The 19,354-nt window shown below is 39.2% G+C and overlaps 1 protein-coding gene across 3 annotated transcripts; it reads right to left on the bottom strand.

The window, feature by feature from the left end:
- Nucleotides 1-58: 58 nt before the first annotated feature.
- On the bottom strand, nucleotides 59-19,141 carry LOC119128033 (testis-expressed protein 2-like). Of its 3 annotated transcripts, none has more exons than XM_037260093.1 (13): nucleotides 19,003-19,141; nucleotides 18,481-18,572; nucleotides 10,811-12,317; nucleotides 10,484-10,684; nucleotides 9,711-10,014; nucleotides 9,314-9,537; nucleotides 8,182-8,346; nucleotides 7,016-7,115; nucleotides 5,409-5,526; nucleotides 4,734-4,847; nucleotides 3,375-3,590; nucleotides 3,145-3,265; nucleotides 59-1,762 (listed from the first exon to the last, which is right to left on the bottom strand). In XM_037260093.1, the coding sequence occupies exons 3-13, from the start codon at nucleotides 12,296-12,298 to the stop codon at nucleotides 1,619-1,621; spliced, it is 3,195 nt and encodes a 1,064-aa protein (XP_037115988.1). In that variant the 5' UTR covers nucleotides 12,299-12,317; nucleotides 18,481-18,572; nucleotides 19,003-19,141; the 3' UTR covers nucleotides 59-1,618. The 3 variants fall into 3 exon arrangements, with proteins under 3 accessions (XP_037115988.1, XP_037115980.1, XP_037115973.1); XM_037260085.1 differs by having other exon boundaries at nucleotides 4,734-4,841; nucleotides 19,067-19,135; XM_037260078.1 differs by having other exon boundaries at nucleotides 19,067-19,134.
- Nucleotides 19,142-19,354: the final 213 nt, after the last annotated feature.

Here is a 19,354-nt window from a genome sequence, read left to right as displayed (position 1 = left end):
AACATTTAGGATTGACCATATTCTGAAAATTTCAAGTCGGGCAAGGGTAGATAGGCAGTCTATTGTTACGGTTTATTGAAACCTCACATTTACATTCAAACCCTTAACGTCAAAGGACAAAAACAATAGACTTGGTCCAATAAAAAAGATTTTATCAATTGAGATTTATTTATGCTTTATAAATAAGGCAGATACACAATCACTGAATTTGGCCTTAAAAATTGCACAATGAGATACAAATAGCTGTGATCTTCATATACCCCCAAAACAGTGATTCTATCAATTCCAAAGTAGACAAAAACAGAAGCCACATGCCACCTCATGTAAAAACACTTTCCAAAAAGCTACTGCGGCATACAGATAAACAATATCAGCTCATTAGTATGCTTAAAATGAAGAAACCAAAATCCTGTAAACAATTATAAATATGTTGTAGCAAGTTTAACTAGCAATACATTGCAATAGACGCGTGTGTACCTTTTAGCAGAGAGGACTGGCACTTCATCCCCAATGGGAGGACTTTGGTGATCATTGTATGAGATATCTATTTTATTTTATTTTCCATAAAGGTTGCCTATAAGCCTTTACTTGGCAAGTGAGGTTTTTCTATTAAGTACCATCGTGTTATCAAGTAGTCAAACTTAAATGACACGTTTACAAATGGTGAGTAGCTCTCTGCAAGCATAGCCTTTTATGTTCAAGTTGTTTAAACTTACTTCTTACTTACTCAATTTACTTCCAACGCTGACAAGTTTGTTAAATATAAATGTAAAGATAATTACGCTGCATAATCACTGAAATATATTGTATACTTTTTACCACAAGATGTCAAAAGGAAAACTTCTTCGCACAGACACTTGCATACCTCAATCCCAAAAAAAGAACAAAGACAAAACCATCCACACATACATTCAAAAGATCTGTTAAAGTCGTCAGTAGACCTTCATACGTCTTCCACACCATTCATTAGTCAACGCAGCATTTATATCATTGCACTTGTGTTCACTTGTATATGGAATGTACACAGTAAATTCAAATCTGCCTTTGAGCATTATTTCCATACAGACATGATGGATAAAGGACATCGGCATAAGTGGCATCCAGGTTGTAGTCACAGCACAAATGAATACTGTTATTTAACACCTGATCAACACCAATCTGAGCTTTTACTTGCTTACATTAAAGTTAACCCTCAACATCCGACATTACCTGCTCGCTTTCCGTGGCCTCAATAGTCCCGTTATTTGCAGGCCTTAAGACATCTGGTGAATGCTTCTATATTTGTAGAGCAACAAGGTCATACATTGCACCCTAAGAGCTCAAATTAAGCCTTTTCTCTACCAATACATTCCTTCTTCCATGAAAATCCTTCAAAGACATGACAAATGCTAAAAAATTGAGCAGCATATACATTCTCATTAGTGACAGTATTTGTGTATCAATCTTGATCGTTTATATTTTGTTGGGTGATAAGATAACACACGGAGGTTGTATTTTTGTCAGTAATTTCTCTTCCATCGATTTTGGCCCCAACTTCCATTTTGAGTCATCTGTATTTTATCTTTTGGGGTGTGGGAGTGGGGGGAATACTGGATTGTAAACAGGCATTTTTTTGCAGCTAGCTGGTGCTGTCCCTCTCCGGGTGAGACGGCTCTTGGTACACTGCAGACCAAGCCGAAGGTCCAGCAGCAGTTCGTTGGTCCATAGCTGAGTGCATGATAGTCAGCCACACATCATCCATGTTTGGCATTACAAAGATTTTCTGAAATATGATGAGAAAGAGCGAGATCATTAAATGGTTATTATTATTTCTAGATTTGAACTAGAGATGCACCTATCCGATATCTGGATCGGATATCGGCCCCGATATCAACAAAATAGATGGATCGGGTATCGGAAAATGCAGCCGATCTGTGAGCCGATCCTATCCTTAATCTATTGGGACGCGGGCTACGTCATACGTCAGCAGCACGTGTGCCGCGGGACGCGGGCTACGTCATACGTCAGCAGCACGTGTGCCACATGCCACGAGAGTTTTCTAAACAAACGCAAACATGGAGCGAACGAAAGAGTCAGCTGTGTGGAGGTACTTTAAACTGAACACGCCAACTAGCTCGACGGCAGTTTGTAATGTCTGCAAAGCTAATGTTGCCAGGTGTGGTGGTAGTACTGCCAGTTATAGTACTACCAATTTAATTAAGCATCTCCAGAAACACCACGCAACGGAGCACCAGGAGTTCCAGCAGTTGAGCAGATCAAAGGGAGCGGGAGGTGGACCTACACAGCAGTTAACGTTAGCAGATGCACTGCAAAGACGGGAGAAATTCCCAGGCAATAGCGCAAAAGCTATGAGAATTACTGAGAAAGTGCTGGAATTCATGGTTTTGGATGGACAACCGATGAAAACGAGAGCTGCCGACGTTTACTTGAGCACCTGGAGCCACGGTACAATTTGCCATCGCGCAAGTATTTTTCTGAGACCGCACTGTCAGAAATGTATGAGAAAGTGTGCGAACACTTGTCACAAGAATTAAGAGATGTAGATGCCATGAGCTTCACAACTGATATCTGGAGCTCGGAGGTGTGCCCCATGTCTATGTTGAGTTTAACTGTGCACTGGTTAGAGACTGCACACGTTTCAGAGCACCAGGCCATGAATGGTGCGATTGCACTATGTAGAGACATGTTTACATTGCTTGATTATTGTATTTGACCAAGTCACTTGTTTATTCTCTTGTCCCGATGCTATATTTTATTTTTAATTCCACTCTGCACTTTCAGTATTTAGAAATAGTTTTGAATGTTTTTTTTTTGTGTTCGACTAAGCAGAGCTTGTTTTCAGGGAGCACTTCTCATTGCTGCTTAAATGAGCATTTAGAGCAAAGAACTGTGTAGTCATGCCTGATGCCATTGCCTTTAGTCTTTTCTGTTCCACATGTAGAGGTATGTAGCTTGTTAAGTCAACCATAATATCGGATCGGTATCGGGTATCGACCGATACGCAAAGCCACGGCATCGGTATCGAAACTGAAAAAGTCGGATCGGTGCATCTCTAATTTGAACTTATGTACGAGTCATCGTTTTATGCAGAACAGAGCGCTCGAAATCTAAATGCTATGCGACAAATATACAACGCATCAGTACCTGCAGCTCCTGCTCCAGTTTTTTCTCAATCCAGTCAGTAACATGAGCCAGAGTGACTTCTCTTTCTCCCAGTTTTGGTCGTGCCTTCAGTTCCAAGTGGGGTGGCTTTCTAAAGCCATACCTGAAAAAACGAAAAACACAATTTACATTTACTAAATCAAGAGGCCAGATAACTGACTTACATTTGCAGTGCGTGACATTTATTTCACAGGTCATGAAGACAAACATACCAAATCCTGTCAGTGGGCGGGGGAGGTATGTTGACAGCAAGAGTTCCTTGGAGTTTCTGCAACTCCACTGTTAAGAGGAGAGGCGTGTTGGATACCTCTTCCATCTTCTTTTTGATGAACTCTGTCTCCGTGGCTTTCTGGAAGTATTTGGACTTTGTGATCTTGTCAACAAAGCGCATGATTTTGCTGGGTTTGTGGCCTCCAACAAAAGTATAGCTAGGTAAAAATCACAAGATGACATTTTAAAATCGGAATTTGTTTACTCACTCAATTATGCAATGTTAGGATGGAATTTATTGGTTGGAATATGCAAACCCCAATTCCGTTGAAGTTGGGACGTTGTGTAAAACAAAAACAGAATACAAAGATTTAAAAATTATTTTTGACAAAATTTAAAAAACATCCACACATAAATTGTCAACTCAGGCAGTTGTTGCAAGCACTCACAAAAAATGTCGGTTTGTCTTCCTTGTGCCAATAAACATGTTTTATCACACATGTACTGCATATCATATTTAACAGTTTGTCAAATATAATTAGTGAATATGTGTGTGACAAGGCTTTTTGATTTGCAAGAAAATAATGTCAAAGTGCACGGTTGAGAAGAGAGATCAGACGGGGGGGGGGACCATTATGAACTTTTTTTGGCTATTGCATTGTTGAACACTGTTACATTGATTGAAATGTAATTAAAGGCTTTGAAAAGAAATGTTTCAATTAAGGTCCAAATTGAAATGCTTTACAGTGTAATCTTGTTCTTTGGGTTTATATTTTTATAACCGACTCCAGAGTATCATCACCTCACCAGTCATGAACCTCACCGCACATCACTGTTAGGGACCTGACTGTATAGTATGTTGCCTATTGTATTAAGATTCCTTTTACAGATTACAGACAAAAGAGCACTTTTACGAGGTTGCCTCGTCAAAAAAGACGAGGCAACCTAAAAAAGTCGTTCTGGGGATTTAAGATCACATTTGGACTGTTTGATTCTCATCTGTGCAGGTTTCATCAGTTCATGCATATATAAACAAGACAGAACAGGTCTAGCCTGACAGCTCTCCTGAATGAATTGTCAGGCAAACAGGAACTTTGCATTGGATTTTCTCAACAGTAGAGGGCAGCATGGTGCCCAAAAGATGAGGCAATCACTCAAGTTAAGGGACAAGGAAATTCTTTGGTTCCGCAGGAGAGCAAGTGACTGATACCTAAAGTATTTATTAATCAGGAGCATGGTAGACACGGGTCACTGTGCAGTAACACACAAGATAATCCCTCTCTTCTTATGGAATACTTCAGTATAACACAACAAAGTGCCGAATACAAGCTTATTTGATACATTTCGAAACCATTCCTCACCCTTCTGCTCCAGGAACTTCATTTGATTGCTCAGTGGCATCTTCTTCATCTGATGAGCCTGCACTGGAAGACTCTTCGTCACTGTCAGCCAGGCAGTATGTTCGGGGTCTGGACCTATCACACCACCAACAGACATGGAAAGGAATGACTTCAGGGCCCCTTATTTATCCACCACATCTAGGTGTGTTATGCAACACTTAACGTCAACTTCATGACTTAAAAAATATATAGTGGTGCATTGTAAATTAATTTATTATTAACTCAACATATTATTCCTCTACATTTATGAGAAGTGGTTCTTGAGAATAAAATAATGCCATTCAGAAATAAGGCCATTGTCCTTATTAAACTTATGGACAATAAATTCCACATCCCCAAATGAGACAGGCATAGAATGTTGAATGAGGTCAATCAACACTTACCAGTAACAGAAATGTATCCATTTAACAGCAGCATAAAAGCAGAATCCAGCAAAGTAGAGAAAGGAGGAAGAGAAGGTATAGAGAAGAAAAAAAAATCAAGACAAACAGGTGAGGTTGGCTTGACAACAGGTGATTATTGAAAAAGAAAAGTAGTCTTTTATATTATATGCAGGGGGGAAAGCCATTAAATCAAACATGGAAACAATTAAGTCCCTTTTTGCAAGTAGTGATGATTTGCATTTGGATGCTTTACCCATCTTCCCCGAAACGGAGGCTTTCTCCTTCCTTGCCCAGGCGAATCAGGTTCATCTTAGTCTCAAGGGTCATCAGGAAGGACCCACTGTAGGAAATGTCCAAGTCAAACCACAGACCTGTGAGGGCAAAGTGAAAATGAGTGGGGTACGACCGTACAATTTCGAAAGTTGCCTATTTGGAGGGGAACATGTAGATTAATGCTTAAAAGATCTGCCTTGAATTTTTGCTCATGTTTCAGATGTTTACATGGGATTCCTCCCAAAGTCCCCAAACATGCATGTTAGTTTAACTGAGGATTCATGTTAATTCAATACTTTTTTTTTTGTTGCTCCTTTGGCATGACCTACTGTATTAACATGAAAAAGGTTGAAAAGAAGGCGTTACGATTGAAATTGACATGAAGGCAACCAGCCTTTGGTGCTGCCGAGATGTTATGAAAGGATAGATTGCTTTGGTCACGACAGTAAATCAGGTCTAGTGTCTCTCAGCATTCTCTTGGCAATACTCCATATTTTTAAGGGCTTCAGGTCTGGCCAATCAAGCACAGTAATTTCATGGTTATGTAACCAGCTTTTGATAGTTTTGGCAATGGGCCAGATGCCAAGTCCTGTTGGTACATGGAATCATTTGTTTTTATAGTTTCATAAAGCTTGTGAGTAGAACAATACCTCTTTATTTTATAACAGCCGTCACTGTACTTCGCTGACTTTATAATAGTGACACATTACATAAAACCTTGGCATGAATTCAGCTATAACTATTCCTACATATGCAGCAGGTTGTTTGCAGTGGGAATCAGTGTCCTTTCACCATCAGATGCATCATGATGTGTGCATGAAGTCACACACACGTCTGCTTAAAACTAAGTTTGAAAAGTAAACACAGGCGCAAAAAAAATACGAAGGCCCCGTGGCCGTCTAGCACCAACAGTCAAATAGCGCAGACATAAGTAACAGTGCTTCTACACACATGCTGGCAAAAAGGCGTTACCAGTACTTGCTGATCTGTTTTGCCATTCAAGCATGTAATAAAAAATAATCTTTCAAAGCCATAACTTATCTCATAGTGCCGGTTTGTTCTCAGATGGATGTTATGTAATCTGCTAGTCAAACATCAGCTTAGGCTATGGCTGCAAATACTGTTTGTTTTGAGGCCAAAAAAGATAAAGCAAAGATTTGACAATGATAGCAATGGGGACAAAGGTGGCTAGAACTGTATGGACTTATGAGATATGGAGAATTGACTTTATCAGAGATGTTTGTAAACAAATAGCTGGCCTCTGGAGGCCCTGAACAAGTGTGAAATTAATAGACAGAATATCTGCTGCATGACAAACTTCAAAAGTAGGTCTGTGAACAAGTTTTTTGTAATTTTACATAATACACGACTGTGCAACAGTGCTATGAAAAGTATTTTTGTCCTTCACAAATTTTTCTTTTTTATAATTTCCCAACTTTAAATGTTTGAGATCAAACAAATATACAAAACAATTTAACAATATAAAATGCAGGTTTTAAACCGTGCTTTTATTTACAAAGGACAAAAAAGATGGAATAATCGATGGTGATTTGATGGTGACAGTTTTAATTCTTTCCTTAAGCGTACCTTTGTAGTCAATTAAAGGATTGGATGCTCCAAGGATCCTCGGTGTAGCCACACCCATGTCTAGTTCTGTCAGGGTTAGCTCATTCATGAAGTATGGCAACTGGAAAAAAAGACAAAATTACTCGTTGCAAAACAAAAAATACGATTTTGTCAATTTGGAAAACAGAATACGATGATTTTCAAACACATTTTGACACGTTCAATCGGATTGACCACAAAGACATGGTAATGAATGTGGCAACTGATGAATGTGATTATAACGGATGTTCAGATACCTCTTTTATTCCGATTGATGCCAATACCAGTGCTCAATTATTAAGTAGTCACCGATACCCAGACTGATCCCAGGTATGGAAGACATGGCAGAAGATACTTAATGATCAGCGTCGCTGTCTCTCTGTTACGGTGTATTTTTGTCATTTTTTCCAGCACGGGGTGCCGACACAAGGGTAAGGTGTCTGTCTCATTTGGCCGACAAGACATGAGAGACCCTGGACTGTTAAGCAGCTGAAGATACATCAAGCAACACTTGGGGAAAAGATTCCACCTACAAATGTTCAACAATTAGTGTCCTCAGTTTCCAAATGCTTGATTGGGTGTCATTAGGAAAGGAAAGATTATGCAACATACTAGTAACCGGCTTTTGTGGAACGTATTAAAAGGTATCCAATTCAAACTGAATGTTTGCCCCCTGACAAAAAAAAAAAAACGTTGGTCAGTTTGAACATAAAATACAGTATCTTGTTTTTGTAGTGCACTCAATTGACTATAGATTGAAAACGATTTGCCAATCAAATATTCGTTTTTTATGTTTTACAGGTTTCTACTTAATTGCAATTGAGTTTTGTAAATGCCACAGATGCAGAGACAACACATTAACACACCTTGTTTCTACGTGTAAGTCCCTTGTGGATATGTCTGTGCTCAAAACATTTTTCCAGCGTGGTACTGAGAACAATTTTAATGACCTCAAGATTAAAATAATTATTATCAAATAATGACAGTGAACAAGATTAAGCAAGCAAGATTAATACAATTAAAACACAACTGACTGAATCCTTTGCACAACCCTTTTGACACCTTAAAACAATGCAAAATTAAACTCCCAAAAAAACCTTTTGTTGCACTTTTAAAAAGAATGACACAACAGGCCTTAATTTGCTCACCCGTATCTTGGTGAGTTTCATTTGAATCTTCTTGGAGACAACTTCAGCCCAGTAAGGCTCCCGCAAAAAATCCCAGAAGAGTCGACCAACAGCTGCATTCACCCAGGCAACGGGATCCTCCGCCTCCTCCTTGAGCTGTTCCTGCGTTAAGGTGGGGCTTTGAAGCTATAGAAACAGTATAGTATGTTGTAAACCTGCATACAAGTAAGGTTATTAAACAGCTCATGATTAAATTGTTATGCTATGCAATATACAGCTGTAATAATTTTACATGTGGTTCAAACAGCTTATGATTAAACTGTTATGCTATGCTCTGCAACATACAGTTGTGTTAATTTTACAAACCATGGCAGAGTTTGTGAAATATTCACTATTTTCTTTTTTATTGTGGTGGGGCGGGGGTGGTCGCAGACCATGCGGAAAGGTTTGGGGATAGTGATGGAATGAATTTGTTATTAGTATTACAGAAGTGTGTGTGTCCTTTTAAAATAACAATGACAACCACATGGCCCTGAGCAGTATCGATTCCCTTGAATATTTGGCCTGATAATATTGACTCACACACAGGTTGTGGACCATAACTTGTTTGATTGTCACTAGTGTCGCTGTTAAAAATATTCCATGAGTTTATAAGCTCTGGGGAAACCCAAGTGCACGTCATAAAGAGCTGCACGAACTTACTAACACTAACCGAGCCACTAGGAAAGCTTAAAGAATTGCCAAAGATCGTGAAAAAATATCACAAAACATCTGCAGTTCTTCATTGATGCTAAAGAGGTCGAACCTAATTATTAAAAGGTATGTGAATGTTTGAATGGGACCATCTCATTATTTTCTTCATTCCTATTTTTTTTTTCCCCAAACGATTCTGCTCTTCTGAAAGGACTTATTGTTTAACACGAATCCCATAAAAGACATAATAAAAGTGTTTAGCTGATCTTGTTTAAATGGTACACATTTCACATTCTGCCAGGGTATGTAAAACTTAGAAGCATCATTGTATCCATTTTTTCCATCTAACATATTATTTCTTAAAAGTATTTTAAGCAGATACTTAAAGAATAAGACAACCGATGTCATCTTACAAAGAACTTTTTTTTTAGTGGACGATGAAGATTGGAATATGCGACACCTTCTTTTCAGCTCCAGGGCTGCTCTGGGGACAGATGAGTTCAGCGCTGGGAGTTGAGGATCCGAGTGCAACTGGTTTTGTCAATAATGAAGCCATGTAGACATTGTAGTCCAACAAGTGGGTTTTGGCACTGCCTACTGTTGGGGAATCTTTTGTCTTGGGCTGTGATGCCAAGACATCATCCATACTGCTGCGACTACTACTACGACTGTGAGAGCTCAGAGCTGTGGGCAATAATTAAAAGAACAGACTGAGTAATAGACAGTTTCCAGTCCCATTTGATATTCAAATGTTATTATGGATAATATTCATGTAAACAATAATGTATCAATTACTAAAATCAACAGTTGTACGGGAGCCACAGAAAATGTTTCTGAGGAAAATATTTTCTACTCACCACTTTTGGAGCTTGCAGGACTTGCAACTTTCTTCAAATCCACCTTAAGCATAGAAGCGGACATAAATCTCTGGAACCACTCCTCCTTCTCCCTCCCAGTCCTTCCAAACAGATACAGAGTCAGATCTCGACTGGAAGACATTGGCCGGGTCGGCTCTTGCGTTCCTCCTGTCCCTTCTCTGTTCTCACTGGGGTCACCTTCCACTTTAGATATGAAATCATCCTGTTTGCCAAGTTCAATGCAGATGGGATATTTTTTGTTCCATATGCGTTTCCTGGCTAGGCTCTGAGGCACGAGATGGACCTAGAAGATGATTTGGTTTGGTTTAAGAGTTGTTGTGTTTAGTTTAAATAAGATTAGCTAGTCCAAGAGCTAAAACAGTTTAAAATGATCATGCATGAAATAAACAAAAAACAAAACAATGTGGTACTCATGGACAATGGGTAGCCCCAAAAACTACATACAAGTAGCCAGTGGGCCTGTTTATCTGAAAATATAAACACTGGCAGAGTGCTACAGAAATAGTGTTGCATATTGATATTTATGTTTCTTAAATATTGTGAAAACTCATTGATTGTCTTCACATATATGAATAGAAGTTTATTCATCAATTCATTATTATTTCTATTATTACTTTAGAAGTGTGTATCAAACAGGTAGCCCTTTGCATTAATCAGTAGCCAAGTGGCAGCTCTCAGTCTTGAATGATTGACGTAGTTGTGTGTGTACGTGCGTGCATGCGTGCTGATGGCGGAATCATTCAATAACATACTTTGCTGTTTGTTAGATCATAGATCTTCTGACTGATGTAGGTCACATCTGGTTTTGGTTCATTGTGTATGGCACGTCGAGCAATATTGTGGTTTGGTTTGGACAGACGGATGACGGAGCCCTCCAAGCGGACAAACACAGAGTGTGTCAATGTGGCATGGTAGGTTTCTGGGTCGTAGTTTGTAATTTCATTCATCCAGCCCTGAAGAAGAAGAAGAACATTTTACAGGTTTAAGTTTTGACTTTAATGAGTTTTCAATAAATGCATAAATAATGACATTTTCTAGGATCAAGAAAATATTAAGTTTCCAAATATATTTTCACTGACCTTGAAGATTTCTGGTTCTTTAATATCTAATTGTGTCAGATTCCAAGATTTCCCATATTTTGTAGAATATCTGAATGGTCTCTCAGGTTTTGGTCCAGTCAGCCACACAACTCCTAAGGCTACAAAGAATCCTAATGCCACTCCAAGCAGCATCCCTCTGACGTGGTCTGGCAAAGGCAATGTAAAACACCCATAGACCAGAAGAGTAAGGATGAAAAGGATATAGTGAGGAACACTAGGGGAGGGCTCAGTATCTTCAGATTCATTCTCGCTGCAAGGTTCAGTAGTACCGCTTAATGGCTCTTGAGGCTGCCTACCAGTTCCAGTACCAACATCAGCATCAGTGTCAGTAGTACAAGATTCAAAGTCATCGCTGTACAAAATACAAAAGTCTTCATCCTCTTGTTTCGCAAGAGCAGACATGGAACACTTGTCCAAAGATATCGGGAATGAGGATGATTTGTTTGGGCTCTTAATGTCAAAAGGTGCAACAGAGGCTGGATCAGAGGTTCCACTGTTTGGAATTTCTCCCTCCAATACACTGCCTTCTTCCTCTTTGATGCAGTCATTATTGTTGCTCTCAAGTTGGCCACTGACAGAATTCAGGTTGCAGAGTTCAGATGCACTGGCAGATAGAGCCTTGGGTCGACTAAGACTGCTGCTGCTGGTCTTTTCATCCATCATCTTACTCAGGAGTTGAAGTGGTTCATAAATGGCCTCGGAGAAACGACGCTTAGTGTCTTCAATTCGTGCTTCAACCTCTGAAACTTTAAAGAAGCTGCGATTGTCTGGTGAAACTTGTGGTGAAGAAGGGACTGTTTTTGAATCACTAGCTGCTGATGTCGTAGCATTCTGCATCCTGGACTGAGTGAATTGTTTGAAGAGTTGCAGATTAAGGCGGGACTCTGAAAGGCGATAGGTTGACGAGTCCTGAGAAGTGTCCGACGATAAAGACTTAACCAGAGATTTCATGAGATGCCTGTGCCTTGTTGAGGAAGCTGGAATAGAAGAAACTCCATCTTTAGACTCAATGTCAGAGGAAAAAGGTTTCACTAAACTTAGTAAAGACTTATCAGCTGAGGGAAAGCTCAAAGATTTAGTGGGCGACGAATTCGAACTTGTGCCTTTTTGCTCAGCGAGATTCGTCAATGAAGTTGTGTGAGAAGTGGAAAGTGGTGAAGGTCTGATAGAGTGGGATGTGGGAGCCACATCAACTAAAGGCTCTGATTGCTGTGCTTCAAACATCTCCTCACTAGCCTCAACTCCTGTCACAATATTTAATGCATCCTGAGTGGTAGATGTGGAAGAGACCGATGTTGTATACAGCTCTTCCTCCTCCTCCTCTTCCTCCTTCCCAAGAGCTGAGAAGTGGATTGTAAGCGTCTCATTTGAGTCCGATCGATGGACATGGAGCTTAGAGGCCAAAGCAGGTGGTTGTTTGTCTGTGGAGTGAGTGCTTTCTGCATGGCTAGGGTGCCGGCTAGTCATCGCAGTACTCCCACTTAATCTGCCAAGATAAAAAAGACACTCGTTAGTTTTGCAAAAATATTAAATCATTGTAAAACTGTTCAAAATACATACAGTTGCTGATACCCGCAGTGTTTGCTTGTGCACATTCTCCAATTGGTTTGATCGCCAATGTGGTGCCAGCATGCAGTTACCATTATGTTGCATGCAGAGGGTTTTATTTGCGCACAAACACACGTTATACGGATATAAAGTCTTAGGAAGTGATCAGTTCGCCTAATTAGAAGAGAGGACGAACACAGCTTAGAGACAGACGAATTGTGGTTTCCAAACAACTCCATCCATTTCAGATTATTGGCAGTTTTGTGACACAGTGGCTATGTCAGTACCACATGTTAATGGGCAATGACATTACATAATGGAGCTTTTGTGTCTTGTCTGAAAAAAAGAGAGTATGAGTTCATTCTGGCTTATTCTCACATGGACAAGTTGGCCACTTATTGTCACAAGGCTGGGTAGGCAGTCTGCCAGCCAACTTTTTCCAAAAGAAAACAAATCTTGCATTGTTTGAAATAACCTTCGATACTATGTATTTGTATAATTGGGTGTATAATTTATACCATATACAAACAATGTCTAATTGTACAGAATTAAAATAATGTATTTCAGAGCAGCATATGAGGTTAGTCGTATGTATTAAAGAGGAGACTTGATTAGGTAGAATACTGGGACTGACTAAGTAAAAATGTAACATTTGGCTTTACTTAAACACTCAGCAGCGATTGAATGCAATGTTTATGACTACATTTAGCACGTCTTAATGATGCCCCTTATTTATGGGTGGGAGGACTCTTTGTTGCACTTTTCAGGCTGACTACATAATTGAAGGAAGAATGCAAGCATTGTAATATTGTTTCCTGGCTTGTCACTGTCTGTCACCTAGTGTCTAAAAACAGTGACCACCAAAATTCATATGGACAGCTCTACAGGTGTCCACTTCAACCTGTGACAATATATAAGCAATGGGTACAATATTCTGGATTTGATTACCATTAAAAGTGAGCTCTATGAAGAGAAGCCAATATCATCATCACCATAAAATCTAAAATGTTACGCTAATGGTTTATATATTTTTACAGGTTGAAGTGGACAAGAGCAGGAATGTGCTTATGAATTTTGATGTCGATTGATCAGAGTTTTCAGTGACATTTAAGTTTGGTAGGGACATTTAAGTTTTGTAATAACTACCGTAATTTTCGGACTATAAGTCGCGGTTTTTTTCATAGTTTGGGTGGGGGGGCGACTTATACTCAGGAGCGATTTATATACATATATATGGGTTTTTTTCACTTTTTTGGGCATTTTATGGCTGGTGCGACTTATACTCCGGTGCGACTTATAGTCCGAAAATTACGGTAAAACTAAAGAAATCATGGGCCATCCCAGCTGGATGATCCCTTTAATTATTATTTTAGCGCTCTCTCTTGTACATGTTGTCACCTGTCTTCAGCCAAATTTTATACCAATTGTGAACTGATTATTGAAATAACAGATGATAAACTGATATATACAGGTTAACGCATGTTATTTTGTATTTGGATTTTCACTCTACTAGGGTGGCCATAATAAGATGGCAAACTATTGAGGCACGTTGTCAACAAAGTCTTCCTTGACAATTTGACATGCTCCTCAAATAACAACCATAAGTAATCAAACCAGCATGATGAGTTGAAATAAACAAAAAGATTATTTTACTCAAAGAAAGGGTCAGACTTTATTGGTTTTTGCTTAAGGTTGCAGGCCATTTGACTGAATGATTGATTTTTACATTGCAGCCTTTGTGCGCTTTTGCAATATTATAAACAGACTGAAGATGTTTTACAACTTTGAAGACGATAACTTTATGAATACAGACATAAGTTAGTGATAGACTACAGCATGTTCTGACTCCAAAGGTTCCTCACGGTGAAATCATATTCATTTTATATGCCATTTCTGTTCAATATAATTTACCACCAAGTTCCCACTTGGAATTAACGAGATAAGGGACAGGTAGTGTGATGACCACGGGGCATATAAAAGCTTAAACATTGTTTTCCAGGTACCGCTAAATCCCCCAAAATTAAGACGCTGAGAAAAGCGAAACCTCCAACCACGTTAAAAACAACCACATGTTCAAAAGAGAGAAACTGCTCCCTAATTTGTCGACAATGACTCTCCTGTTTTCTCCAAATTGTACCGCATACAGTACTTCAACCGTCATGAGTATTTTGAACCTCCATATATACACTGGATGGTACATAGTACGCATGTTGTCGAGTAAAAGCAGAATTGATGTTGAAGGGCTCCACTTCCTTCTATATTGACATTTCTCATTTGTACAAGGCTGCCTCATCTTTTGGTAAAAGATTGTCCATATATTGGGAGGGTTATTGATAAACACAGAAGAAGAAAAAAACAATGATGACTTTGCATGGAGAAGCAAAAGTAAAAATCTTAACATAGCATGTTTCACAATGATCATTTCATTTGTTAAAAGTAGTATGTACGTGCGAAAGTTTCTTTCCTATCTTATGGGAACTGAGCATACATCACCATGGCCATTCAACCATGACAAAACATTATTGTTGTCAAGGCAATGTAATTGGGCAAAGCATTTCTTGTTTGGTAACAGAGTGACCAGAGTGACAAAGGGCGACATTGTTATTAGGTGAATAAACAGCTCATGGCAGAGTAAAACAGTGCAGGGATGAATAAAAATAATAATAATCTGTAGCTCATGAATGACTGCTCCAAATTCTTAAACCTGTTATGTTACATTGTGCAACAGATAGCTGCACTATCTTTCTGGGCACAAACTGAATGAGTAAAAGTGTTCACTGGTGATCCGGCTAAATGCTCTCCAGCAAAACATTGCCAATCTGGCATTATAGAGACAGAAAGATTATTTTAACTCCATGAGGGAAGACAACTAAGAGATATCTTCATGAATGTAAACACAAAGGTTTTAGAACAGGGGGTCCCCAAACTACGGCCCACAGGCCACGGATAGCGTCGTGCCAACTGCACTCAAAAACCATCCCTGCACACGAGGCACAGACGAGGGCTGGGGGCAACGAGCGCCCACGACAAAAAGGCGTCGCTATGGCAATTTCTGCATTGACAAATTGGGCGGGGACCCACTTCACTCTAGACGTACTCTTGAAGCGCTTTACGTGATTGAATGGACTTTCACATTATTTTCATAGCTACTTTTGTCTAGTATTATACTATGTCTTAAATGTTGGCATCCATTGTAACCTGGTCATCCTGAAAGGGGGATTAACCCTTCTGCAGTCCCATCTCAAGGTCTCTTATTTGACCCCAGATGGCTTTTTGTTGTTGCGTTTCCTTGCCTTCCTGCAGGATAAGATCAGGGATGACGTTAATATTGTCAATTGTGGGTATGTGAAGGGATAAGGACTATAAAAAAAATTACGATTTATAAAAATAAAGAAAAAAGGCTTACGTGCATTCATTCATTCATCTTCAGAACCGCTTGTCCTCAGTATGAATACTGTCTTTTATAATAACAAAATTATAATGATTGAACAAAGTTACATGATACAAAAAAAGAGTGGGGAGAAGGTTGAGATTTTTTTTCAAAAGAACCCTGAAAAGAATGAATAAACCTATTCAGCTCTATAACAGATGGTCAAAGTGTTGCCTAAGCCTGACTTGTAAAAACATTCAACAAATGAGAGAAAACAAAACTGCCTCTACCTGTTTTACAGCATTTCAAGAAGCAGACGCAGCTGTTTGCCTTTCAAACAAACCACAACCCCAAGTTCGGTATTTCGACTATTGCTAGATAGCATGCACTCCAACTTCGACAAGTTGACATTTAATGCTGGGCCCACAATTATATTTAACTCACATTCATCAACAGGTCTGATTCAATCAATCATTTGGACAAGCCACCACTGCATTGTCTCGAGGAATCAACCTGTGACATTGCTTCTCACCTCACCTGCCGCTCATAACATAGGCTACCCACACCCTTTCTTGCAGCCGCAGGTGTTTGATTTGTTTTCCCTTTTCTACTAACCAGGTGACACACAAGTCTATTTTTAACAGCGCAGAAGATGCCACGAAACAAAAACAAAATTGTGAGAATGACTCAGATTTGTTGCAATCAGGCGCTGTCTACTGGCCGAGTGGATCCCGTGGACATCATTTCGAATGAGGAAGCAGGCAGCGCAATGAACTCCCGTGGCCCGCCTGACAGGCAGTGGGCTTTTTTTTATTTATTTTTTTATCCTTGTACGACAGGTTATTAAGGTTACCTAGTGATTTTAAAAATAGACCTCCATCCATAGCGATCTGGTGTATTACTAGTAGCAAGTGGTGACTGAAAGGCCCTGGCAATTATATGATGTCATCCGTTCCCAACATGTCGCCATGCATTAGATGGTAGAGAGGGAGATTATTTGGGCAAATACAAAACTAGACACAAAAATGGGAACACAGATCATCACCAAATTTACAATATTGCTCCTTTCACCATCATGACCTCAATGTGGGGGGGCAAACCTCTGCCACTCAGTTATCCGGGCTTTACAAAAAAATGAAACCGTTTATGATTAATTATGGAATTCAAGTATTACCAGAAAACAAGACCTAATGTTTGCAGTTACAAAATTGATTCAATGTTAAGTTTGGCGTTTAACTAACATTGCTGCTTCAAGTTTCACATTTGTGGTTAATTTGCATTTAGATTTCAAACAGAATAGTACCAAACAGTTCTCATGCCTGAGCAAAATTGTTCTAAGAGTCAAGTAGGCTACTGTAAACACTGACTTTTCACATTTATTTTTGCAACAGATGTCTTTCTTTAAAAATACTGAAGCAGCAAAGATAGTCACACAAAAATGAATGGCTGACAAGTTATTTTGGGCAACAGCTGTTCTGTATGATGTTGGTCATTGTGAATGCTAGCTTCTCAAACACGGTGGTCATTCGATCACACTGGATAACAATTTTGGGGAAAATAACTATCGAGTTGCATTTTTATGCACATTAAAACAAAAATTACATACTGATTCCGAAGGAGCAGTCTGATTTTCTCCAGCATGTGATTTTTTTTCCGCCTCAGCTTACCCTACAGCTAAGTAAAATACCACAAATTAACTGAAGAATAGCTAATTATGACAAGCCTCATCTACAGCTATGCAGCAATTTGTTTGTGCAGTCACAATTGAGAGAGTGCTGTGAGAGGTGTGTGTGTGTGTGCAGCTCTCAGTAGGTCAGTTCAATCAATATCTGAAAACAGAAAGCTAGCCTAGAAGGAATTAAGAGGATTAGTTTTGTTTTTTCTTTTCGCTCGTTTTTTTCTTTTCAAAGCTCGTAACTATTCCATCCTAGTGTGTTATTTCCGCACATACACATTTATTTGATCTTTTTAAGCACAATACAATACATGTTTATTCAGCACTTTTTGCATTAACAAAGTACTTTACAAAAACCTAAATTGATCCTAAAGCTAAAAAATGTTACATGATGGACAAAACTGGATTTTACAGCCAAAAATCAATCAAAAATAGCCATTGAGAAAAATAATTAGAAAAATGTAGGTTGGGTTGTCTGGGCAGAAGGTAGAACTTGTATTAAATGTATAGGAGAAGTAGAAACCTGATCGTCTGTTGAAGGGTGGGCTGAGTTTCTAGATAAAAACCTTGCAAGGCGGGTTATTAGCAAAACACCTTTCTCCTATTTACTATCCACACTTTTAAACCCATTTAAAATTTGGTTTAAGGGAAACTATGTGAAAACTTGTGTAGGAGAGAGGTTTATTCTCTCATTAGTCCCCGAGGTCTGCAACTTTCTCCATATTTGAGTAATTGCCTTGAGGCTATGTTTCTGGAGAGCTACTTTGCCTATTGCATTTCCAAAAGTTTCATGCGCATCTTTACTTTCCATCCGTATCCTTTACAGTCTGTATGAAGATGTACTGTATGTTATGTACTTTATCCCTTAATATGCATTTGGATTCTAAGAAATACTTGTGTGTGTATTTATTAGTATTTTCATCCTACTCAGTTTCCTACTATATTTATTCCACTCTGAGTCACGTTCTCTAGCCTGCTGGACTTTGTCCTCACATAAGGTCATTTGTAGCTCAGGAAACCGATCGATGAGTTCACATTTACTGGCAAAGTGCTTACCTTGTATTCTCAGTGCCATTCAATCCAGCAGGGGACGTACATCTGCCCAGCGCAGAGTCAAGTTTCAAATGTTCATGATATTCAGGCGACTTCTGTAAAATATCACCATAAATGTTCGTAAAAACAAAAACACACATTTAACTCATGGACAGTAATAGCCACATAATGGGTTAGTGTTGTTAACTTAGCAAGCGTAGTGCAAACATTAGAGGCTGTGGCAGCTGTTATTACCCGTGTTCCAACTCAAAGGAGTGGTAATTCTGCATAATTGGGCTTCAAATGTCTTCTTGAACTCTTAACAAATATAAGGCAACGATCACATGGTTAATCAAACAGATTGTAACACCAACGTCAACTGCCATTCTTCCTCAAGTCTAGCTCAAACGTGCGGTTAGACAATACGCGAAAGAGAAAGTGGTTAGCTCGCTTCAACTTAAATCCCCGTGTTGGTCAAAGGTTGTTACCTCGACACTAGTGCTAGAACAGGCTTGTTAAAAAACAAAACAACAAAGAATAGCTTACCGCGGGTGACCAAGTTGATTCAAATGTCCAACAAAACGTGACAGATTCCAAAATTGTTCCGTACCACAATTCGTGCAAATGCCATCAGCTGCCCAACTGTTCACCGTCTTGCTTAGCCTGTTGACAACTGACTCAATTCCTTATAGAAAAAAAAAACACTGGATGTTGGAAAGGCCAAACTAGTCAAGCACCGAGTATTGATCAAAGACTCACCGTGAGCTCAAGTCGCTTCGAGCGATGTTTCGAAAAAGCTACTTAGAGAGTCTAGAACAGATGAGGCAGATGTGAACAAAAACACTCAAAAATAATTAATAAAAATAATCAAAACCCGTAGTACTTGAAGCAAGGGATA

Source organism: Syngnathus acus, chromosome 1 (genome assembly GCF_901709675.1).
Source record: "Syngnathus acus chromosome 1, fSynAcu1.2, whole genome shotgun sequence".
Lineage (NCBI taxonomy): Eukaryota > Metazoa > Chordata > Actinopteri > Syngnathiformes > Syngnathidae > Syngnathus > Syngnathus acus.
This window is presented reverse-complemented; position numbering and strand designations above follow the sequence as displayed.